Below are 20,392 nucleotides of genomic sequence, written 5' to 3'. Positions count from 1 at the left end.
CACCCACACGGAGAATGGGCCAGGACTTTGCTCAGGGCCTCTGGTGACAGGTCCAGGCCTCTCCCTGCCCTCGCCCACACCAGGAACCGGGAGCACGGCTTTCTGTGCCAGTCCTGTAGAGCCACAGGCGTTGGGGGCTGGCTTTCCCCTCACCCCCTCATTCCAAACCGGTCTGTCCAGCCGTCCACCCCAAGGAGAACGCCTCCCGCCCTACCTCAGATACCCCAAGAAAGCAAAGACCACATGTGTCTTAACTAGAGAGGAAGGATTTATTCACAGCAGGGAAAGGACAAGATCAACAGAACTGGTGGCAGTGGTACCAGGGACAGCAGGGGGGAGTGCATTCCTGCCACTCAGGCCTCCACGCTTGCCTTGGGGTGCTTCTGCCGCAGGTGTTTGTCTAGGGTGGCCCGCAGGCCGAAGGGCACTTGGCAGTGGGGGCACTTGAAGCGGGCACCGCCAGGCCCTAGGCCATGCATGCGGCGGTGGCGGTTGAGCTTGCTGCTCTGGGCGCAGGCATAGGGACAGAGCTCACAGGCGTAGGGCCGCTCCCCAGTGTGTGAGCGCCGGTGCACCGTCAGGTTGCTGCTGTTGGTAAAATGCTTCCCGCAGAACTCACAGCTACCCCCGGGCCCATGGCTCTTGCCCACTTGCTTTGGTATCTTCTTGGGTGACATCTCTTGGCTCTGGGTAGAGTTGGCTCTCTCTTCCTTGATGGCGACTTCCCAAATGTCCCCAGCTGGGCCGGCCTGAGCCCCGCCACCTGGAGCCCCAGGTTCCTGCACACCTGCTGTGGCAGCAGCTCCAGCCCCTTCACGGCTGCAGAGGAGGGTGCTGGCTGGGGCAGCAGCATGGGCAGCTGGCTCTGGAGGGGCTGCTGAGGCCTGTTCCTGACTGGTGTTGGCCGTGTAGGGGCTCTGAGGCTGCAGCTGCTGGTGGGTCTTCTTGTGGCGGTTGAGCTTGCTGCTCTGGGCACAAGCATAGGGACACTGGTCACAGGCATAGGGCCGCTCGCCCGTGTGTGAGCGCATGTGCACCTTGAGGTTGCTGAAAGAGCTGAGGGTCTTCATGCACACAGGGCAGGTAGGGTTCCGCCGGGGGAGGTTACTGGCCCGGGAACCCTTGGCTTCCACTTCCGGCCCCAGCACTGCTGACATGGCTGCGGCCACCTCTGCCAGACCCAGCAGCGGGGTTTCTGGGGCCTCAGATTCCGTCTGGTAGATGGACAGTCCATGATCCCACTGGGCGTGGCGCAGCAATTTCCAGGCCTTGGTGAACTGTCGGCCGCAGTGGAGGCAGATCAAGGCCTTCAGGTTCTCAAGTTCTGCAGAGAGATGGGCTGGGTGTTAGTGTGATGGGCAGTTGTAGGTCACAGAGCCAGTCTGACACATTGTGTAGGAAAGGCTCTATTCTGGTGACAGAGTAAGGGCAGGGAAACTCCCTGCTCCTAGGAAGCTGATGTTCAGGGAGGTGGGCTGGTGGGTGAGAAGCAAGGAAAAGCTGGAGTGGAATGATGAGTATGTGAGGGTTCCTTCTATGTGTTTGAAAATCTTCGAGAAAAAGTGGAAAGTTAAAAGCAGAGTGAGCCTGACCAGGTGGTGGCGCAGTGGACAGAGCATCAAACTGGGATGCAGAGCACCCAGGTTTGAGACCCCGAGGTCGCCAGCTTGAGCACGGGCTCATCTGGTTTGAACAAAGCTCACCAGCTTGAACCCAAGGTCCCTGGCTCGAGCAAGGGGTCACTCGGTCTGCTGAAGGCCCACAGTCAAGGCACATATGAGAGAGCAATCAATGAACTAAGGTGTCGCAATGAAAAACTGATGATTGATGCTTCTCATCTCTCTCCATTTCTGTCTGTCTGTCCCCTATCTATCACTCTCGCTGACTTTTTCTCTGTTTAAAAAAAAAAAAAAAAAAAGGCAGAGTGAGGGATGAGGGTAGTGCTGTTTTATATCAGGGAATCATGGAGGCCTCGCTGAACAGGTGCCCAACACCAGGGTGCTAGGTGCCAGGCCATGCCTAAAGCTTATTCTCAGCTTCCCTTGAGAAAATACTTCCATTTTCCAGACAGGAAAACAAAGGCAAAGTGACATTTTCCCAAGGCCATACAACTTGTAAGGGGTGGACTTAGGGTTTTTAATCCAGTAACCTGGGGAGTAGGAGACAGGTTTTGAAAACGTTGGATTTAATAAAACCCACTCTTGATTACTGAGTGGGTTTCTGTCAGGTCCCATGCTCCTGGGTTCCATGCCTTACAGAAGAAGGGGTCAGGCCTAGAAGAGCGAGAAGGCTTAGCAGCCTCCCACAGAGTGAGGGGGGTGGGTAGTGAGCTAGGTCTCCCACTCTTTACATAGACCCCCCCCCCAGTCGAGAGCATCCAAGTTTAATGTTTTCTCTAGACCCTCCAGGGGTCAGTGTCAGTAAGGTACTTCCTAGATCTACTTGCCTTTATTTTTCAAATGCTAGACAATCTTGGCTTTCCCAATACACCAGGGTCAAAGCACAGTCCTGGCTGACTTCATCTGGGCTCTCCTCCCTAGCTGTGGGACCTTAGGCAAGAAATACCCTTCTCTGAGCCTCAGTTTCCACATTGGCTAGAATATGGGGATTCTAGGGGTCCTCTCACTTTTAATGGAGAATAGCTGAGAGTTTGGGTCCATATAAGCTCTCAGTAAACATTAGCTGGGCTGAGCACACAATCCTCCGAGAGTCTGTTTTGTTCCAATAATTCCATCACAGCCCCTCCCTGCTCCCATTCTCACTATAGGACCTTCCCTTTGGCCCAGCCCTTTCTCAAAAATCCTAGCAGCACATCGGCTGGGGGCTGGAAATCATTGGTTTGGATAAATTCCATAGCCCACACTGACCAAATGCTCACCATAAGTCCAGTACCATGTTAAGGGTTTAATTCCCTCCCAAGAAAAGGAACCCAGACATGAGGACCTGGCTCAACCCTGGGGCTTCCCAGCAAGTAGGACTGGGAGATTCCAGGGGGAGGGGGCAACACCCCCATTCCAGCTGGCCTCAAGCCCCCCTTCCCTAGGCCACTGCCCTCCCCAGGGGTACCCCCTACTGTCGCACTGGTCCAGCCACCTGGCCAGTTATTTCTGGCCTAGGGGAAGGAGAAGTGAAACCAGATTGGGGGGCGCGTGTGGCAAATCCCCAGACTAGTCTTCTGGAGCTGGCCACACCCTGTGGGCCGCCCTCCTTCCCTGCCCAGCCACGCCCCCACCCCCCTCACCACCACCAGTCCCAGCCCTAGGACAGGGCAGGCCCTGGCCACGCGGCCACGCCTAGGCTGCACCCGAGGGGGAGCGAGAAAGGGGAAGTAGTGCTCACTGCCCCGCCTGTCCAGCTCAGCCCCTTCTCCCACAGGAAGCTGGGCCCTTGAATTTGAGAAGGGGCTGCACCTCAGCTTTGCTCACCTGAACTCGGGGAAGGGCTGGGGCTTCTATACAGCTGACAGCCCAGCTTCTTGTGGTCCATGAAAGCAGTGATGGCCTTCAGCGGGAAGGTCTGCAGGCAGCGGCCGCAGGTCAACATATCTGGGTGTTTGTCGGCCCAGAGCTGGCGGTCTGCAGGGAGGAAGCGGGTGGTGAACCTGGGGTGGGGCCAGAACGGGTCTGGGGGTTCCAAGAGAGAAGGGAAACCTGGAGGCGAGGAGGAGGTCAGGTCCCGGCCAGGGAAATATGGCAGGGGCAGGAGGCGTGGGGCGGTGCGCAGAGGAGGGGTCCCACCCGAAAGTAAAAGGGGAGGGTAGTGGGGCCCGGTACAGGGGGCTCTTACCTGAAGGATTTGAGATCAGAGGAGTCCACGGCGCCCACTGGTACCACGAGCCGAGGGCGTGGAAGGGCCCGCCGGCGGGCACCAGGCCGGGGGAGTAGCGGGCTTCGCCCTCGAACCGCCCCGGCGTGGGCACTTCCTTTGGGGAGTAGGGCCGCTGCTCCGGCGCCTGTAGGGACCACGGGCTTGGCTCGGGCTTGACGTCGATGACCAGGTCTCTCATCTCTGTCTCGTCGTCTGAGTTGCCGGAGGACGCGGGGTCTACTCGGCGGGGCGTGCAGCCGACCTTACGGCGGGACATGGGTCGCGGCCCAGGCGATCTGGCAAGCTGGAGGGCGGGCAGACGGAGGCCGCGCGAGCCGTGTGCGCTCAGAGCTGGGCGCTCAGGTGAGTGACTGCGGCGACTGGCCGCGAACTTTTACACGTGCTGGCCCGGCCCGTGGCTCCGCCCACCAGGGCGGGCCCTGATGGAAGAAGATGGGGCGGCCCGCAGGGGCCCTGCTGGAGGGCAAACGCAATCAGGATTGTGCCCACTGCATTTAGCTAAGTGACCATACCTTAATGACACTGAATTCACACAGACACGCATAAAACCAGCTATTTCAGATACCGTTTTAGGGCTGATGAAACTGAGGCACAGGATTCCCTCAAACACCCCCAAAGTGAGAAAATGGTAGGGACCATGTTTCTAACTAGGCGCCTAACAGTAATCTGGACTCTTTTAGTAAATGCATAACAAAAATTCACTGGGCAAACATTTATTGAGCACCTACTGTGTGTCCGGTTCTGTTTTAAGCCCTGGGGGTACTGCAGAGAACCAAATTAACAATACTGTAATCCCTGGCCTCCTCCAGTTTACTGGTTAGGGAGATGGCTCTCCACAAAATAACTGTAAAATACAGAGCGCCTTCCAGGGTGACAAGTGCCACGTGAAGCCAAATAAAGCTAGGAAGGGTAATAAAGGGACAGGGTGATGGAGGTGGGGGGCTCAGTTTTCTCCCTACACCAGTGAAAGGTATGGTGGCGTTGAGACCTGAGGAAAGTGAAGGAGCCAGCCAGCTTTGTGTTCAAGAATAACAAAGAGGGGGTGCCTGGCATGTGGTGGCACAGTGGAGAAATCGTTGACCTAAAACCTGAGATCACCAGTTGGAAACACTGGGCTTGCCCAGTCAAGGCGCATATGGGAGTTGATGCTTCCTGCCCCTCCCCCTATTCTCTCTTTCTTTCTCTCTCTCTTTAAAAATGAATAAGTAAAATCTAAAAAAATAATAATAACAAGGAGGGTGGAAGGGGACACGGGGAGTGGGGGTGGTGACTGAGTTCTGTGAGAAAATGGGGTCGGCTGCAAAAGGGTCTTCTGACCACTTGAAAGTCTAGGTTTTTGGGAGAAACGACACTTGAGAGGGCTTTGAGCAAAAGAGGATTGTGATCATATACATCTACTCTGCTCCTACACCTGGAATAGGCATGAAAGCCAAATAGCCAGTTACCTTACTCCCCTCCGCTAGGGCCTTCTTGAACTTGCCTTCTCAAAGCAGCTCTCTCAGATCACTGTTTGAAGTGGCATCAACACCCTGCCCCACCCTCCAACACTTACAAGTTTTCTTTTCTTCCTGGCATCGACCACATCATAATACAGAACAGTTTCTCGACTGTCCTCTCCCTTCCCCCATCCCACCCCACACAAGCCCAGCTGAATTTAGGGCCTGAGTCTGTCCTCCCCCAGAGTCCCCAGCCCAGTACTGAGTGAATTTTACATGCTAATCTGGAGTGCTGCTCCTGGCCTCAGGGTTCCTCATAATTGTTATTCAGGTCTCAGCTGAATTGTCCTCCTGGGAACCAGAACCGAAGGCTGCCTCCACCATGGTATCTAAAGTAGCCCCACCCTGCTGAAGGCCTTACAAGTTACACTCATGACTTCCATCTGTCCCCAGTTCTCTCCTGGGCCTCAGCTTCCCCAGATGTTACATAAGTTCATTTCTTCACTGCCACCTTCTGACCACCCAATTAAAGAAGCTCACCAACCCTGCCACCTGCTATCTCACCACCTTTATTTGATTTCTTTTACATCACCCATCAAGCCTTGAAAGATCTTGTTGGTGTATTTGCTCATGTATATACCCTATTCTGCCCCTCCCAGTCCTCTAGAATGTAGGTTCTAAGAGGACAGAAGCCTAGTCTATCTTGTTCACAGATAGAACCTCTATTCCTTCAGAGTTCTGTCAACAAATATATAGTGAGCTCCTGCAATGCATATTTTCAGGAGGTACTGGCAGAGGTCCTAACTGTGCCAGCCATTAGGCCTTGGGGATCTAGGGGGACGCAGAGGCCTACAAAGTCCCTGCCTTAGTGAAACTGTGTGTAAAAATTGAATTCTGAGACCAGAGAAGCAAGGTTCCGCAGCACCTAGAGACAACCAGTCTGCCTTTCATGGCCTCAGTTTTCTCCTTTGTGAAATGGGACTGCAGGGGTGGGGGTGGGGAGGTGGCTGCAGGACAAATGGCTGCCTCAGGTTCATCCCAGCTGCTGCTCTCCAAGGCTTTTTACTGATGCCTCACTGCTGAGTGCATGACCCCAAGGTTTCAAGTAGGAGAGGTGGGGTTGGGACTGGAGGAGAAGGGTAGATGTGCACGTGTAGGGGAATGGGGGGGGGGGGAGTGCGGGCAAAGACCATACTCTGCTTTTAACCCCTCTTTGAGCTTCAATTTTTTTCCATAAAATGGGCATTTTGGACACCTCCACCTCGCAGACGGTGGACGAGATCGAAGCGCCCGTCTATGCCTCCAGAGCCGGTCTGTGGTGGCTTCTAAGCCAGAGAGCCCGCCCTCGACCACGTGGGGCAGCGGCAGCTGGCGGAACACGGGCTGTGCGGCTAGCGGCCCGCCCGAGCCTCTGCAGGGGGGACGCCGGCGGAAGTGGGGTCGCTAGCACGCGGACCTCGGTGAGTTCGGGGTACTGGCCGTGGGCGGCAGGCACCTTCTTCTCCCCGGCCCTGGCCCGGAATGCCCATCCGCGGGGGAGGCCAGGCTGACGGGAAGAGGCAGGTCAGCGCCCGTGGCGCTGGCTGCGGTGACGTTCCGGTCCGGGAACGCCTGCACCGCGGACGCTGGTTGGAACGCAGGAGCTGGGACGTTCCCGCGCCAGGGGTGAGGTGGGGCGCTAGAGGAGCATGGAAAGTAATGACAATGACGATAACAGAAATAACGGCAGCAATCAGCTGACCCCCACCTTTCCCAGGGTGGAATCTCTGGCCTATCTGAGCTGGGAGGTGGGAAGAATGTCCAGCCCTGGGCGGAGTGGCGAGTGGGCGCCTTGGGGCCGGGAGGACCTACTTAGTATAAGAAAAGAATAGAGTGCTGGGTGGTCATGGAGAAATGGAAGGGAAACTGACCGGCCCAGGGGGGCGGAAGGGAGTGGAAGGACTCAGTGCTTGGGGTTCTGACCCTCTCAGATAGGGCAGCCTAAGGGGTGTGTGTGTGGACCTGTCACCACCTTGGTTAACTAGGTCTGGGGACCTTGTTGTTAACCTGGTAACTCAGCTGGTTCCCTATCCTAGCAATGGAAAAGTTGGCTAAACATTTGTCCACAGATTTTACCCATTGCTGTTTTTAAAAAAATTTTAAAAATTTATTGATTTTAGAGAGAGGGGAAGGGAGAAGGAGAAAGAGAGAAACATCATTTGTTCTATTTATATATGCATTCATTGGTTGATTCTTGTATGTGCCCTGCCCAGGCAGCATGGGCAACCTTGGCATATCAGGATGACGCTCCAACCGACTGAGCTGCCTGGCCAGGGCCATTCCCATTTTCTTGAAAGTGAGTACTGGCATCCTAAGGAGGGAGGTCAGTGAGTCTCCTGCCCCTGCCATTGACCCCAGTGATGGGATGTTGAGGTAAACGAATCAGTTTTTCAAGTAGAGGGGGATGGATTTGGACATGGTTCCAGAAACCCTCCGGCAGAAATCCTTGGCTTGGAGACTAAAAGGATAAAGGACTCCAAGGGTCTGGTCACCAGGAAGAGTGGATAATGCCTGCTTTCGTCTTGGGCACACTCTATGTGACCTTTCTCAACCCAGTTTCTTAGGCCACATCTTAGCTCCAAACCTCCAAGGGCTTTCCTGTGCTGGCTCAAAAAAATCTGCCTTTCTGCACAGGGAATAAATTCGTATATGTTTCTCATCTGGGAAAGAGTTCTAGGCAATAAGAACATCATGTGCAAAGGCCCTGATGCAGGAATATACTTGGCATGTTCAATGACCAACAGTATACAAAGATTGGCGGGTTGAGAGATGAGGTCAGAGAGGACCTTGTAGTCCCCACCCCACCCCCTTTTTTTTTTTTGGTGAGAGGGACAGATAGGGACAGATAGACAAGAAAGGAGAGAGATGAGAAGCATCAGTTCTTCGTGTGGCACCTTAGTTGTTCACTGATTGCTTTCTAATATGTACCTTGACTGGGGGGCTACAGCAGACCGAGTGACCCCTTGCTCAAGCCAGCAACTGTGGGCTCAAGCTGGTGAGCCTTGCTCAAACCAGAAGAGCCCATACTCAAGCTGGCGACCCTGGGATTTTGAACCTGGATGCTCCGCATCAGGATCTTGTAGCCTTTATAAGGACTCTGGCTTTTGCTGTGGGTGAGGCAGGAGCGGGGAGGGCTCTGAGCAAAATAGGGATGTGATCGAACTTACTTCTAACAGGATCTCTCTGACAGCTGTGTGGGATTGAGACTGTGGGGTAAATGTGGAGGCAGGGTGCCCAGTGAAGAGTTGACTGTAATAATCCAGGTGGGAGGTGCTGGTGGCTGGAACAAGGAGGGGGCAGAGTCTGGGAATGAGAAATTGCCAGATTCTGGATGCATTTTGAAGGTGGAGCTGACAAGCTTTACTGATGGATTGAATGTGGGTCGTAGAGAAAGTGAGCAGTCAAGACTCTGGGATGTCCTTGTCTGTGTGATCACTAACTTCCCCCTAGAGATTCTCCCTTCTCCCAACATCCTAGGATGTCTGTTTTGGGGTTTTTTTTTAAGGATTTTATTTACTGATTTTTACAGAGGAGAGAGAAAAGAGGAATGAAGTAGTATCTACTCATAGTTGCTTCACTTTAGATGTTCGTTGACTGCTTGTCATATGTGCCTTGACCAGATGAGCCCAGGGTTTCGAACTTGTAACCTGAGCATATTCCAGGTCCACACTCTATTTATTGCACCACCACAGGCCAGGCCTTAGGTGGTCTTTTCTATGCTTCATTTCATAGATGAATCGGAGCAGGAAGGCTTGTGGTAGAGTTGCTGTGACCTGCCCAGATCCCTGGTAGTAAATCTAGGACTAGGACCCAAAGGTCTCCCATAGTCCACATCCTTATCCCCAGGTGGAAAGCTGTGACTCCTCCTTGTGTTCTTACATGGCCCACAAGCTAAGAGTGGGTTTTACAGTTTTAAGTGAGTGGTTAGAAAAGTTTAAAAACTTTTTTTGGCATGTGAAATTATATAAAATCTAAATTTCAATATCCCAATAAGGTTTTTTTTTTTCCCTCCCCAATAAGGTTTTATTGGAGCATAGCTATGTTCATTGTTTGTATTTTATTTATGGCTTTCCTGCTGCTGTGGCAGAGTTGAGTACTTGTGAGAGAGACCCCCTGGCCCACGAACCTAAAATATTTACTATTGGGTCATTTACAGAGAACATTACTGATTCTGCTAATAAGGAATAAATAGATTGGGCCCCCAGTGGGACTTGGCAGGTAGTTCCAGGGGCCCGGGAAAGGTCTGGTCAGGGAAAGAAAGGTTTGGGGTGGCCTGACCTATGGTGGTGGTGCAGTGGATAAAGCATCGACCTGGAACGCTGAGGTTTCCGGTTCAAAACCCTGGGCTTGCCTGGTCAAGGCACATATGGGAGTTGATGCTTCCTGTTCCTTCCCCTGTTCTATCACTTTTCTCTCTCTCTCTCTCTCTTTCTCTCTCTCTCTGGGTGACTGTAAGGATAGGAGAGGGACTTCAGATTCCTGAATGGGAATCGAACATTTTTTTTTTTTTCAATTTTATTTATTTATTTTAGAGAGGAGAGAGAGAGAGAGGAGAGAGAGACAGGGGGGAGGAGCTGGAAGCATCAACTCCCATATGTGCCTGACTAGGCAAGCCCAGGGTTTCGAACCGGCGACCTCAGCATTTCCAGGTTGACGCTTTATCCACTGCGCCACCACAGGTCAGGCCGGAATCGAACATTTTTTAAGGGACATGGAAGCATTACAATACATCCCTTCCTTTTTAAACTTAGAATTTAAAATTTATTTGAATAGGTTATACAAATGCATGGGACAAAATTCAAAGAGTACAAAAAGGCAGACAGTTCGAAATCTCCTGGTCCAGGCTCTTCCTGGGCAGAAGGATGGGATGACTGGTGTTTGCAGTGTGCTGGATTCGGTCCAACAGCCCTCTTTGAGGCTGTCCTAATCAACACAGGGGCCACAAGGAATTTGAAGATGTTCCTCCACAGCTGTAGCAACAATGCTTCATCAGCTCTTTCAGTCTTCCCTGATATGGGAGGTACAGAATACTGTAGCCTTGGAGCTTTAATTTGCATTTCTCAGGTTCTCAGTGAGGTTGTATGAATTTGTCACATACTCAGTAGAATCTTTATCCCCCTCCTCTTCCCACCTGTTTGTCAATGGTTCTCAACTAGAGATAATTTCTTTTTTTCTCTTTGTCCCCCAAGGGACATTTAGCAATACAGTATATGGAGACTTTTTTTTTTTTTGAGAAAGTGGGGCAGATAGGGACATACAGACAGGAAGGGAGAGAGATGAAGAGCATTAATTCTTTGTTGCAGCACCTTTAGTTGTTTATTTATTGCTTTCTCATATGTGCCTCGACTGGTGTGGGGAGGGGGTGTGCTACAGCAGAGCTGGTGACTCCTTGCTCAAACCAGTGACCCCATGTTCATCCATGCTCAAGCTAGTGAGCCCATACTCAAGCAGGCAACCTTGGGGCTTCGAACCTGGGTCCTCTGCGTCCTAGGCCAACGCTCTATCCACTGCGCCACCCACCGCCTGATCAGGCTTGGAGACTTTTTTTTAATGATTTTATTGACATGTGATTCTCATACCATGCTATTCACTAATGGCGACAGTTTTGGTTGTTACAACTTGGGGTGTTACCGAAATCTAGTGGGTAGAGACTAGGGATACTGCTAAAATCCTACATGTATATGCAGGACAGTTCCCCCACAACACAACGAAGAATGACCCAGCCCAATGTCAATAGTGCAGAGGTTGAGAAACCCTGGTCCATTTCTTTCTTTTTTTAAAATATTTTAATTAATTAATTAATTTTTTTTTTTATTTTTATTTTTTTTTCTGAAGCTGGAAACGGGGAGAGACAGTCAGGCAGACTCCCGCATGCCGCCCTACCGGGATCCACCCAGCACGCCCACCAGGAGCGATGCTCTGCCCACCAGGGGGCAATGGGCACTGCCCCTCCTGGGCGTCGCTCTGCCACGAACTCGAGCGCCTGGGGCAGAGGCCAAGGAGCCATCCCCAGTGCCCGGGCCATCTTTGCTCCAATGGAGCCTTGGCTGCGGGAGGGGAAGAGAGAGACAGAGAGGAAGGGGGGGGTGGAGAAGCAAATGGGCGCTTCTCCTATGTGCCCTGGCCGGGAATCGAACCCCGGTCCCCCACACGCCAGGCCGACGCTCTACCGCCGAGCCAACCGGCCAGGGCCTAATTTTTTATTTTTTACAGAGATAGAGAGTGAGTCAGAGAGAGGGATAGACAGGGACAGACAGACAAGAACGGAGAGAGAGGAGAAGCATCAATCATTAGTTTTTCATTGCGTGTTGCAACACCTTAGTTGTTCATTGATGGCTTTCTCATATGTGCCTTGACCGCGGGCCTTCAGCAGACCGAGTAACCCCTTGCTGGAGCCAGCGACCTTGGGTTCAAGCTGGTGAGCTTTTGCTCAAACCAGATGAGCCCTCGCTCAAGCTGGCGACCTCGGGGTCTCGAACCTGGGTCCTCCACATCCCAGTCCGATGCTCTATCCACTGCGCCACTGGACAGGTCAGGCCCTGGTCCATTTCTTGGCAGTGCCCTTTCTTGCAAAGAGCTCACAGTTGAGCTGCAGAAACAGGAAGAGCCTAACAGAAAAAGGACTATCTCAATCACTTCCAGACCATGAATGACCCCAGGATGGGACACTGGGTGCCTAATATTTGTCAGTCACTTCAGTCAATCTTTATTTATTTATTTATTTATTTTTTAGCAAGAGAGACAGAGGGATAGATAAGGACAGACAGACAGGAAGGAAGAGAGATGAGAAGCATCAATTTCTTTGTTGTGGCTCCTTAGTTGTTCATTGATTGCTTTCTCATATGTGCCTTGATGCGGAGGGGTGTTGGGGGGAGGCTACAGTAGAGCCAGTGACCCCTTGCTCAAGCCAGTGACCTTGGACTCAAGCCAGCAACCTTTGGGCTCAAACCAGCAACCATGGGGTCATGTCTATGATACCACACTCAAGCCAGTGACTCCATGCTCAAGCTGATGAGCTAATACCCAAGCTGGATGAGCCCGCACTCAAGCCAGCGACTTTGGGGGTTTGAACCTGGGTCCTCTGAATCCCAGTTTGATGCTCTACCCACTGTGCCACCACCTAGTTGGGCATTTTTATTTATTTATTTAAAGTGAGAGGAGGGGAGATAGTGAGACACTCCCACATGTGCCCCAACCAGGATCCACCAGCAACCCCCATCTGGGGCCAACATGCGAGCCAGTCAAGCCACTGGCTGTGAGGGGAAGAGGAAGAGTAGGAGAAGGGGGAAGGCAAGAGAAACAGATGGTTACTTCTCTTGTGTGCCCTGACTGGGAATGGAACCTAGGAGATCTGTAGGCCAGGCAGACACTCTATCCACTGAGCAAACCAGCCAGGGTCTCATTTAGTTTTATTTTTAATTTTTAATACTAAACATTTTATTTGTATGCTGCTGCCAGTATATATAAAATAATTACCCTTGTGAAATAGAAATTCATGTAAATTCAGAGAGGTTGATGTTCAGGGCTGATAGAAGCAAAAGTCTGTGTAGTATGGCACATGTTACTGGGGTAAGCTATTTGGACAGGCTTCAAATTTAGCTCTCTTTGAATATTTACTGTTCATGAAAAGAAGTTTAGAACATCTTCAAAGATTGATTTCATTACACAAAGGAACAGACTTACTGGGGTTTGAAGGGATTCAATCTTGAAACTACTCCAGTCAGCAGGGGGTCATGTTGAGCATTCTACAGACAGAATTGTTTCAAATCAGCAGCTGCCTGGGAAACCCCCTGGTTGAGCCTGGTCCCAGCCAGAGCTGTTCAACCACTTTCTTCCTAGAGGTGAGTCTGGATGGAGCAAGCAGACATGGTGTGGGGCGTGGGCAGATCACATTGGAGGGGAGGGGACTGAGCCACAGAGTGGTGCAGCTGCAGAACTGTAGGGCCTTCTCTCCTCCTCCTCCTCCTCTTCCTCCTCTTCCTCCTCCTCCTCCTCCTCCTCCTCCTCCTCCTCCTCCTCCTCCTCCTCCTCCTCCTATATGCAATCAACATCACAATAGTGTTGCTTGCTGTGTTCCAGGAGAGTGCTAAACATTGTATTGATACATTTAGTAGGTCTTTTAGTTCCCATGACAACCCTGGGAGGTAGGTCCTTTTATCATTCCCATTTTACAGATGGGGAAATCAAGGCACTGATCAGTTTAACAATTTACCCCAGGTCACACAACAATGCTAATAACAACTAACTAATTTTTATGGAGAACCTGGTGTGTATCAGTCCTGTCCTGCTGAATCCTGATAACAAACAAAGATGGCAATGGGTGCTATTTCTCCATACAATGGAAGAGGGTACTGTCTCTTGCTGGAGGTCACCCAGCTAAGCAGACCTGGGGGCTTAATCTGCACTCCATTCATTAGATTGGAGCCTGGTCTCTGTGCCACTCAGTGTTCAGGAACTGAGTATCTGTGGGGGTTAGGGGGGAGGCAAGGTGGTTGTATATGGGGAGGGAGAAGGACCAAAAGCAGAACAATAAATATATATCGTGTCTAGCAAGGGTCTGTGTTGCAAAGAATGAAGTAGCTTACTGTGAGGATACAGAGGGATGAAGGGCAGATAAAGGCTTAAGACGGTGGTCAGGGAAGGGGGAAAGGACAGAGCAGCATGGACTGCAGGTGCCCGGCCTGAGCTGGATTGCAGGCGTGCTGGAGGGCCAACAAGAAGGCAGGCTGGGTGGTTTGCAGGAGAGCACGGGGACCTTGGGGGCAGCGGATGAGGACTTTGACTCTGACTTAAGTCACGGGATGGCCCTGAGCAGAGGAAGTAAAGGTGTGATCTGCCTCGGGGCCTTCTGGCTTTGTGTGAGGATGGGGGGTGGGGGGCGGTTAGGAGTGTGAAGATGGAAAGGTAGGGGAAGCCAGTAAGGAGTGGACTTCACCAGTCCAGGCAGGAAGTGTTGGTGGCTGAACCAAGATGTAAGCAGTTGATAGAGTAAGAAGTGAAGAAGTGGTAGTTTTTGAATATGTGTGTGTTTGTGTGTGTGTGTGTGTGTACTGCTCACAAAAATTAGGGGATCGAGGAACTAGGGGATCGAGGAACGTGCAGATACGCCAGTACTTTCAGCCTTTTGTACAGTGCATTTTCACCAATGAAATAAATGTTGGTTTTGCATCTCTTTTGCATAATCAAGCAACTTTCTTTGACCTGTTTGCTTTTCTGATGTTCTTGTTTAATAAAAAAAATCAAATGCTTCTTTTTTTGTTTCATATTCTTTTTGAAATATCCCCTAATTTTACATATATGTGTGTGTGTATTTTTATATATATGTGTGTCTGTATATATACACACAGACGATTTTTCCCCTTCAGCTTTTCTTTATCTTTTCGGATCTAAATATTTTTGAAGAATACAAGCCAATTTTTATTTTTATTTTTTGTGACAGAGACAGAGAGACAGAGAAAGTGACAGATAGAGACAGACAGGAAGGGAGAGAGATGAGAAGCATCAATTCTTTGTTGTGACACCTTAGTTGTTCACTGATTGCTTTCTCATGTGTGCCTTGACCAGGGGCTCCAGTAGACCAAGTGACTCCTAGCTCAAACCAGATGAGCCCGCTCTCAAGCTGGCAACCTTGGGGTTTCGAACCTGGGACCTCTGCGTCACAGTTTGACGCTCTATCTACTGTGCCACTGCCTGGTCAGACCAGGCTAATTTTTAAAAAGATTTTATTCATTTTAGAGAGGAGAGAGAGGTGAGGGGAGAGAGAGAAAAGGGGGTAGGAGCAAGAAGCATCAACTTCCATATGTGCCTTGTCCGGGCAAACCCAGAGTTTTGAACCAGGGACCTCAGCATCACAAGCTGACTCTTTATCTACTGCACCACCACAGGTCAGGCTAAATTTTTTTTTTTTTTAAGAAAAGGCTTGTTTTGGCCAGGGGCTCTGTGGATAGAGCATCCACCTGGCGTATAGATATCCCAGCTTTGCACACAAGAAAAGCAACCATTTTCTTCTCTCTCCCTCCTTCTCCCATTTCTTTCTCTGTTCCGCAGCTGGTGGCTCGGTTGGAGCATAGTCTCCAGGCACTGAGGATAGCTCAGTTGGTCTGAGGGTGTCAGCCTCAGACACTGAAAATATAGCTCCATTGATTCGAGCATCGGCCCTAGACAGGGATTACTGAGCGGATCCCAGTCGAGGCACATGCAAGAGTCTGTCTCTATCTCCCCTCCTTTCACTTAAGAAAAAAGCTTGATTGTCTGGTCAACTGGCAAGGAGACAAGGCCGAGTTCAAATCAATTTCCAATTTTTTTTTTTTTTGTATTTTTCTGAAGCTGGAAACAGGGAGAGACAGTCAGACAGACTCCCGCATGCGCCCGACCGGGATCCACCTGGCACGCCCACCAGGGGGCCACGCTCTGCCCACCAGGGGGCGATGCTCTGCCCCTCCGGGGCGTCGCTCTGCCACGACCAGAGCCACTCTAGCGCCTGGGGCAGAGGCCAAGGAGCCATCCCCAGCGCCCGGCCATCTTTGCTCCAATGGAGCCTCGCTGCGGGAGGGGAAGAGAGAGACAGAGAGGAAGGAGGGGAGGGGGTGGAGAAGCAAATGGGCGCTTCTCCTATGTGCCCTGGCCGGGAATCGAACCCGGGTCCCCCGCATGCCAGGCCAACGCTCTACCGCTGAGCCAACCAGCCAGGGCCAATTTCCAATTTTTTTTGGTAGAATATTCCTCAGTTTGATTAGATGGATTTGACACAGTGATTAGATTCAGGTTATCCACACACCTATGTCCTGTCCTCCATACATCACATCAGGAGGAACATGGTATCTGTTTGTCCCATTACTGCACAGGTTAGCTTTGATGTCTGAGTGAAGGTGTCGATCAGGTCTCGCCACTATTAAGTTACTCTTTACAGTGAATATCTTGTGGGCAGGTACTTTAAGACTATGTAGAGGCCCTGGCTGATTAGGTCAGTGGGTTAGAATGCCCTCCTGAAACATCCAAGGTTGTGGGTTCGATCCCTGATCAGTGCACATACGGGAAGTGATCAATGAATGCACAGCTAAGTAGAACAACAAATGAGTACTTCTCTCTCTCCTTCCCCCCTTCCTCTCTCTGTTTCTCTAAAATCAACAAAAAAAGGACTGTAGATATCCTGGACCTCATCAGACATCCTCCACAAGTTTTAGCATCTTTTGATGATTTTAGCTGACATTCTAGAATAAGAAAGAACTTTCCTTCTCCTTTTTTTATTCTTTTATTATTATTATTATCATTAAGTGAGAGGAGGGGAGGCAGAGACACATTCTCGCTAGTGCCCCAACTGGGGATCCTCCTGGCAAGCCCACTAGGGGGCGATGCTCTGCCCGTTTGGGGTGTTGCTCTTGCTCAGCAACCGAGCTCTTCTTAGCTCCTAAGGTGGAGGCCTTGGAGCCATCTTCAGCACCCCAGGCCAACTCGCCCCAGTCTGGCTGCGAGAGGGAAAGAGAGAGAAAGAGAGAGAAGTGAGAGGGGAAGAGGTGGAGGAGCAGATGGTCACTTCTCTTGTGTGCCCTGACCTGGAATTGAACCTGGGACATCCAGATGCCGGGCCAATGCACTACCACTGAGCTAGCTGGCCAGGGCCTTCTCCTTTATTTATTTGTTTATAATTAGCATGGATTCATGCATTTCTATTTTTATTTCTTTTTTTCAGAGAGAGGCAGGAGGAGAGAGATAGACAGGAACATTGAGCTCTTCCTATATGTGCCCTGACGGGATCAAACCAGCCACTTCTGTACTTTGGGACGATGCTCCAACCAACCGAGTTATCCGGCCAGGACTCATGCATTTCTATTTGAATCAATGGGTTATAATCTGTAATTGTCATATTTTAAATGTTCAAATTGGCACACTCTTCCTTCAGGGAGCATGCCCATGCCTTTCTTCCCTCTCATGCGAGCATCTCAACTCTTAAGAGAGCCCCCCAAGGCTTGCGACCAGGGGAGCAATGGGCAGCAGCTGCTCCTAGGGGACTAACGCCCTGAACCTGTCTCTCACATCCCAGTGAGCCAGGGCAGCTCCTCCTGGTCTCTCTCCTGTGGCTTCTTCTAGCCTAAGCCCTTCCTTTTTGCACTGTCCCCAGCTTTTTTTTTTTTTTTAACATGCCTTGACCACGGGCCTTCAGACCAAGTAACCCCTTGCTTGAGCCAGCGATGTTGGGCTCAAGCTGGTGAGCTTTTGCTCCAACCAGATGAGCCCTCGCTCAAGCTGGCGACCTCGGGGTCTTGAACTTGGGTCTTCCGCATCCAGTCCGATGCTCTATCCACTGTGCCACCGCCTGGTCAGGCATGTCCCCAGCTTTAATTAACATACTCTCAAGATAAAAAAAAAAAAAAAAGTAAATGTTCAGATCACTCCAGATTCAGCCAGTGGGAGCTGTTCCAGGCTGGCTCCTGTGTGATGGGGAATTTAGGTGGAAAACAGTATTTCCTGATTGATTGGATGGGCCCTGTGTGAGAGTGGAAGAGGCAGGAACTGGTTCTTGTAGCACTTAACTTATGGCCAGGAGCTGGGGATAAAGCTGTGATAAAAGCAGACAAAGCCTCATAAATGGTGCTAGTTGCTGGGAAGCAGGGACTGGTGGAGGGATGCTGCAGATTTAGGAGGGGGAATCAGGAGATCAGTTTTGGACAGGTTGAGTTGAGATGAGGTAGACAAGCCTGTGTTCTCAGCCCTCCCTTTTCCCATCATCCCACCTCCCCATGTAATGGCTCCCTGCTCTTCTTCACCCAACAGCCTGAACAATGCAGACTTCACTGCCCAGTCCTGTGCCTGTGCTCCGGCTCCCCCGGGGTCCTGATGGCTTCAGCCGAGGCTTTGCCCCTGATGGACGTAGGGGCCCTCTGAGACCAGAGGTGCCTGAAACCCCAGAGTCTCCCACAGTTCGTGAATGTCAGGAATCCCAGGAACAGCAGGCTCGAGCCATCCTCCGGGAGCGCTACCTCCGCAGCCTGCTGGCCATGGTGGGTTGCCAGGTCAGCTTCACCTTGCATGAGGGTGTGCATGTGACCGCCCATTTCGGAGCCACAGACCTGGATGTGGCCAACTTCTACGTGTCGCAGCTGCAGACTCCTATAGGTGTGCAGGCTGAGGCACTGCTCCGGTGTAGTGACATTATTGCATACACCTTCAAGCTATAAAGACATTATAGTGATCACCTTCTGCCTTAGGCCTAGCCACAGATTCCCAGACCTTCAGTTGTTCTGGATCTCTGAGCCTCAGAGAGTTTGGAACTCCCTTGGAATTTTAATAAGCTCCAAGCAACGCTGGCTTCTTTGGACCTCCAGGGTCTAGTCAGTACAATTCTGCAACCCCAGGAGTTCTAGATCTCATTGAAAGGAATGCTCTTCCTCACAGAACTCTAAATTCTACAGAAATATGGACCTTGGGCCAGTTCCTGAAGACTGGGAGTGGGGTAGTGGTGGGGGAGGGGGCAGTGGGAATAAAGGAAAGCAAATCACCAAGTGGGAAATTGTTTATTATAGAAGTTGCATCCTGGCCAGATAGCTCAGTTGATTAGAGCATCATCCAGATTCACCAAGGTTGCAGATTCAGTCTAACATCAGGGCACATAAAAGAATCACCCAATGAATGTATAAATAAGTGGAACAACAAATTAATGTCTCTGTTCTCTCAAATCAATAAATTAAAAAAAAAAAAAGCGAGTTGCAAAGTTCAGCCACCCTGAACAAACTCCCTAGTATTCCCCTCCTGCCAAAGAACCAATTATTATTCTAGGAAAATCAACTTCCTATTTGTTTGTTTTTAAGTATACCTGCAGGGATGAAGACAGATTTAGAGGATGTGAGAGTAGCTGTCCAAGGACTGAATCCGTGGAGCTGGGTTTAGGAGAGGGAGGACACATCAGAGGGCTGAGAGGAATTTGGATAAAGATGCAGGAATTAGACTGCCCCTAGTCTCAGGGAATGGCTGGAGCGACCTGGATGCCAGGCTTGGGTGATTTGGACTAGATTTCTTTAAGTTGGGTGGGGATGTACATAGCAAGGGACAAGCATGGCGCTGGGTTACATGACTGTGCACTCCTGGCTGGGTAGTGCGGTCCAACCACCACTGCAGATTTGCTTTCTTCTCACGTGCAAAGAAGTCGGACCCTGTACGAAGCGCACTGAGAAAAGGCTGAGGATTAGGGGTTAATTGTGAAGCTGCACCTCTTCATTTCGCTCCAGCTCTGTTGATTGGCCGTCCACCCCACATCACTTGCTTCACTTAGCTCCGCCACTAGTAGTCTTTCAGCAGATTCGCTTTAAGAAAGTAATTTCTGGTGCCTTTGTAATCCCATCAGCTACCGAATGTAAGTGAAGATTCCATTCAATATACATGAAGTTTGCTTCGTCTTCAGTTACGAAACTGCGGCGGCAGATGACGTCGAAGACGAGTGTAGAGTCTCAGCTTCCACAGGTCATTCACAACGCCACCTCTGGCGAGTCCCTGTCCTAGCTCTCCAGTTGCCTTGGCAACGACATGGCTTGCTCTTCCCCAAGTAGCCTTTTTTTGTTTAGGCCCCGCCCACCACGCCCTCGCCCCCAGGACGGTCTGGGAAAAAGTGGCGAAAGTGCGGAAGCCAATATTAAGTGATTGAATTGAGGGGGGATTGTGGCTTGAGTTTGGGCTGTTACGCTCCTGGCTTAGTGATCTGCTCCATCGCTATTTTAGTTGCCGAGAACTTTTTTTTTTTAAGAGCGAGGGGACAAAAACATGGATTTGTTGTTCCACTTATTTTTGCATTTTTGTTGTTGTTGTTGATTCTTTTATGTGCCCTAATGCAGTATTCAACTGGCAGCCTTGGTGTATGAGGACAGTGCTCTAACCAACAGAATTACCCGGCCTGGGCCTCATCCCTGCTTTTGTAATTCCTCCCTTCGTCCACTTTTTTTTTTCTTTTTTTTTTTTTTACAGAGACAGAGAGAGAGTCAGACAGGATCGGAGAGAGATAAGAAGCATCAATCATTAGTTTTTCGTTGGGACACCTTAGTTCAATGATTTTTTTTTTCTCATATGTGCCTTGACTGTGGGGCTACAGCAGACCGAGAAAC

At 50.7% G+C, this 20,392-nt stretch overlaps 2 protein-coding genes across 5 annotated transcripts; one reads left to right on the top strand and one right to left on the bottom strand.

The window, feature by feature from the left end:
• Window positions 1-250: 250 nt before the first annotated feature.
• ZNF296 (zinc finger protein 296) lies at window positions 251-4,086 on the bottom strand. The gene is made up of 3 exons (XM_066271832.1): window positions 3,787-4,086; window positions 3,426-3,575; window positions 251-1,324 (listed from the first exon to the last, which is right to left on the bottom strand). Exons 1-3 carry the CDS (start codon window positions 4,082-4,084, stop codon window positions 354-356), a joined length of 1,419 nt encoding a protein of 472 aa, XP_066127929.1. The 5' UTR covers window positions 4,085-4,086; the 3' UTR covers window positions 251-353.
• GEMIN7 (gem nuclear organelle associated protein 7) lies at window positions 4,042-20,236 on the top strand. 4 transcript variants are annotated; one of them, XM_066271835.1, is made up of 2 exons: window positions 4,042-4,170; window positions 18,075-20,236. In XM_066271835.1, exon 2 carries the CDS (start codon window positions 18,083-18,085, stop codon window positions 18,476-18,478), a length of 396 nt encoding a protein of 131 aa, XP_066127932.1. In that variant the 5' UTR covers window positions 4,042-4,170; window positions 18,075-18,082; the 3' UTR covers window positions 18,479-20,236. The 4 variants fall into 4 exon arrangements, with proteins under 4 accessions (XP_066127932.1, XP_066127930.1, XP_066127931.1 ...); XM_066271833.1 differs by lacking the exon at window positions 4,042-4,170 and adding an exon at window positions 6,616-6,724; XM_066271834.1 differs by lacking the exon at window positions 4,042-4,170 and adding an exon at window positions 6,731-6,929.
• The last annotated feature ends 156 nt before the right edge of the window (window positions 20,237-20,392 follow it).

This window comes from Saccopteryx bilineata, chromosome 3, assembly GCF_036850765.1.
Source record: "Saccopteryx bilineata isolate mSacBil1 chromosome 3, mSacBil1_pri_phased_curated, whole genome shotgun sequence".
NCBI lineage: Eukaryota > Metazoa > Chordata > Mammalia > Chiroptera > Emballonuridae > Saccopteryx > Saccopteryx bilineata.
Note: the sequence above shows the minus strand (reverse complement) of the source record. Positions and strands in the feature narration are given on the sequence as shown.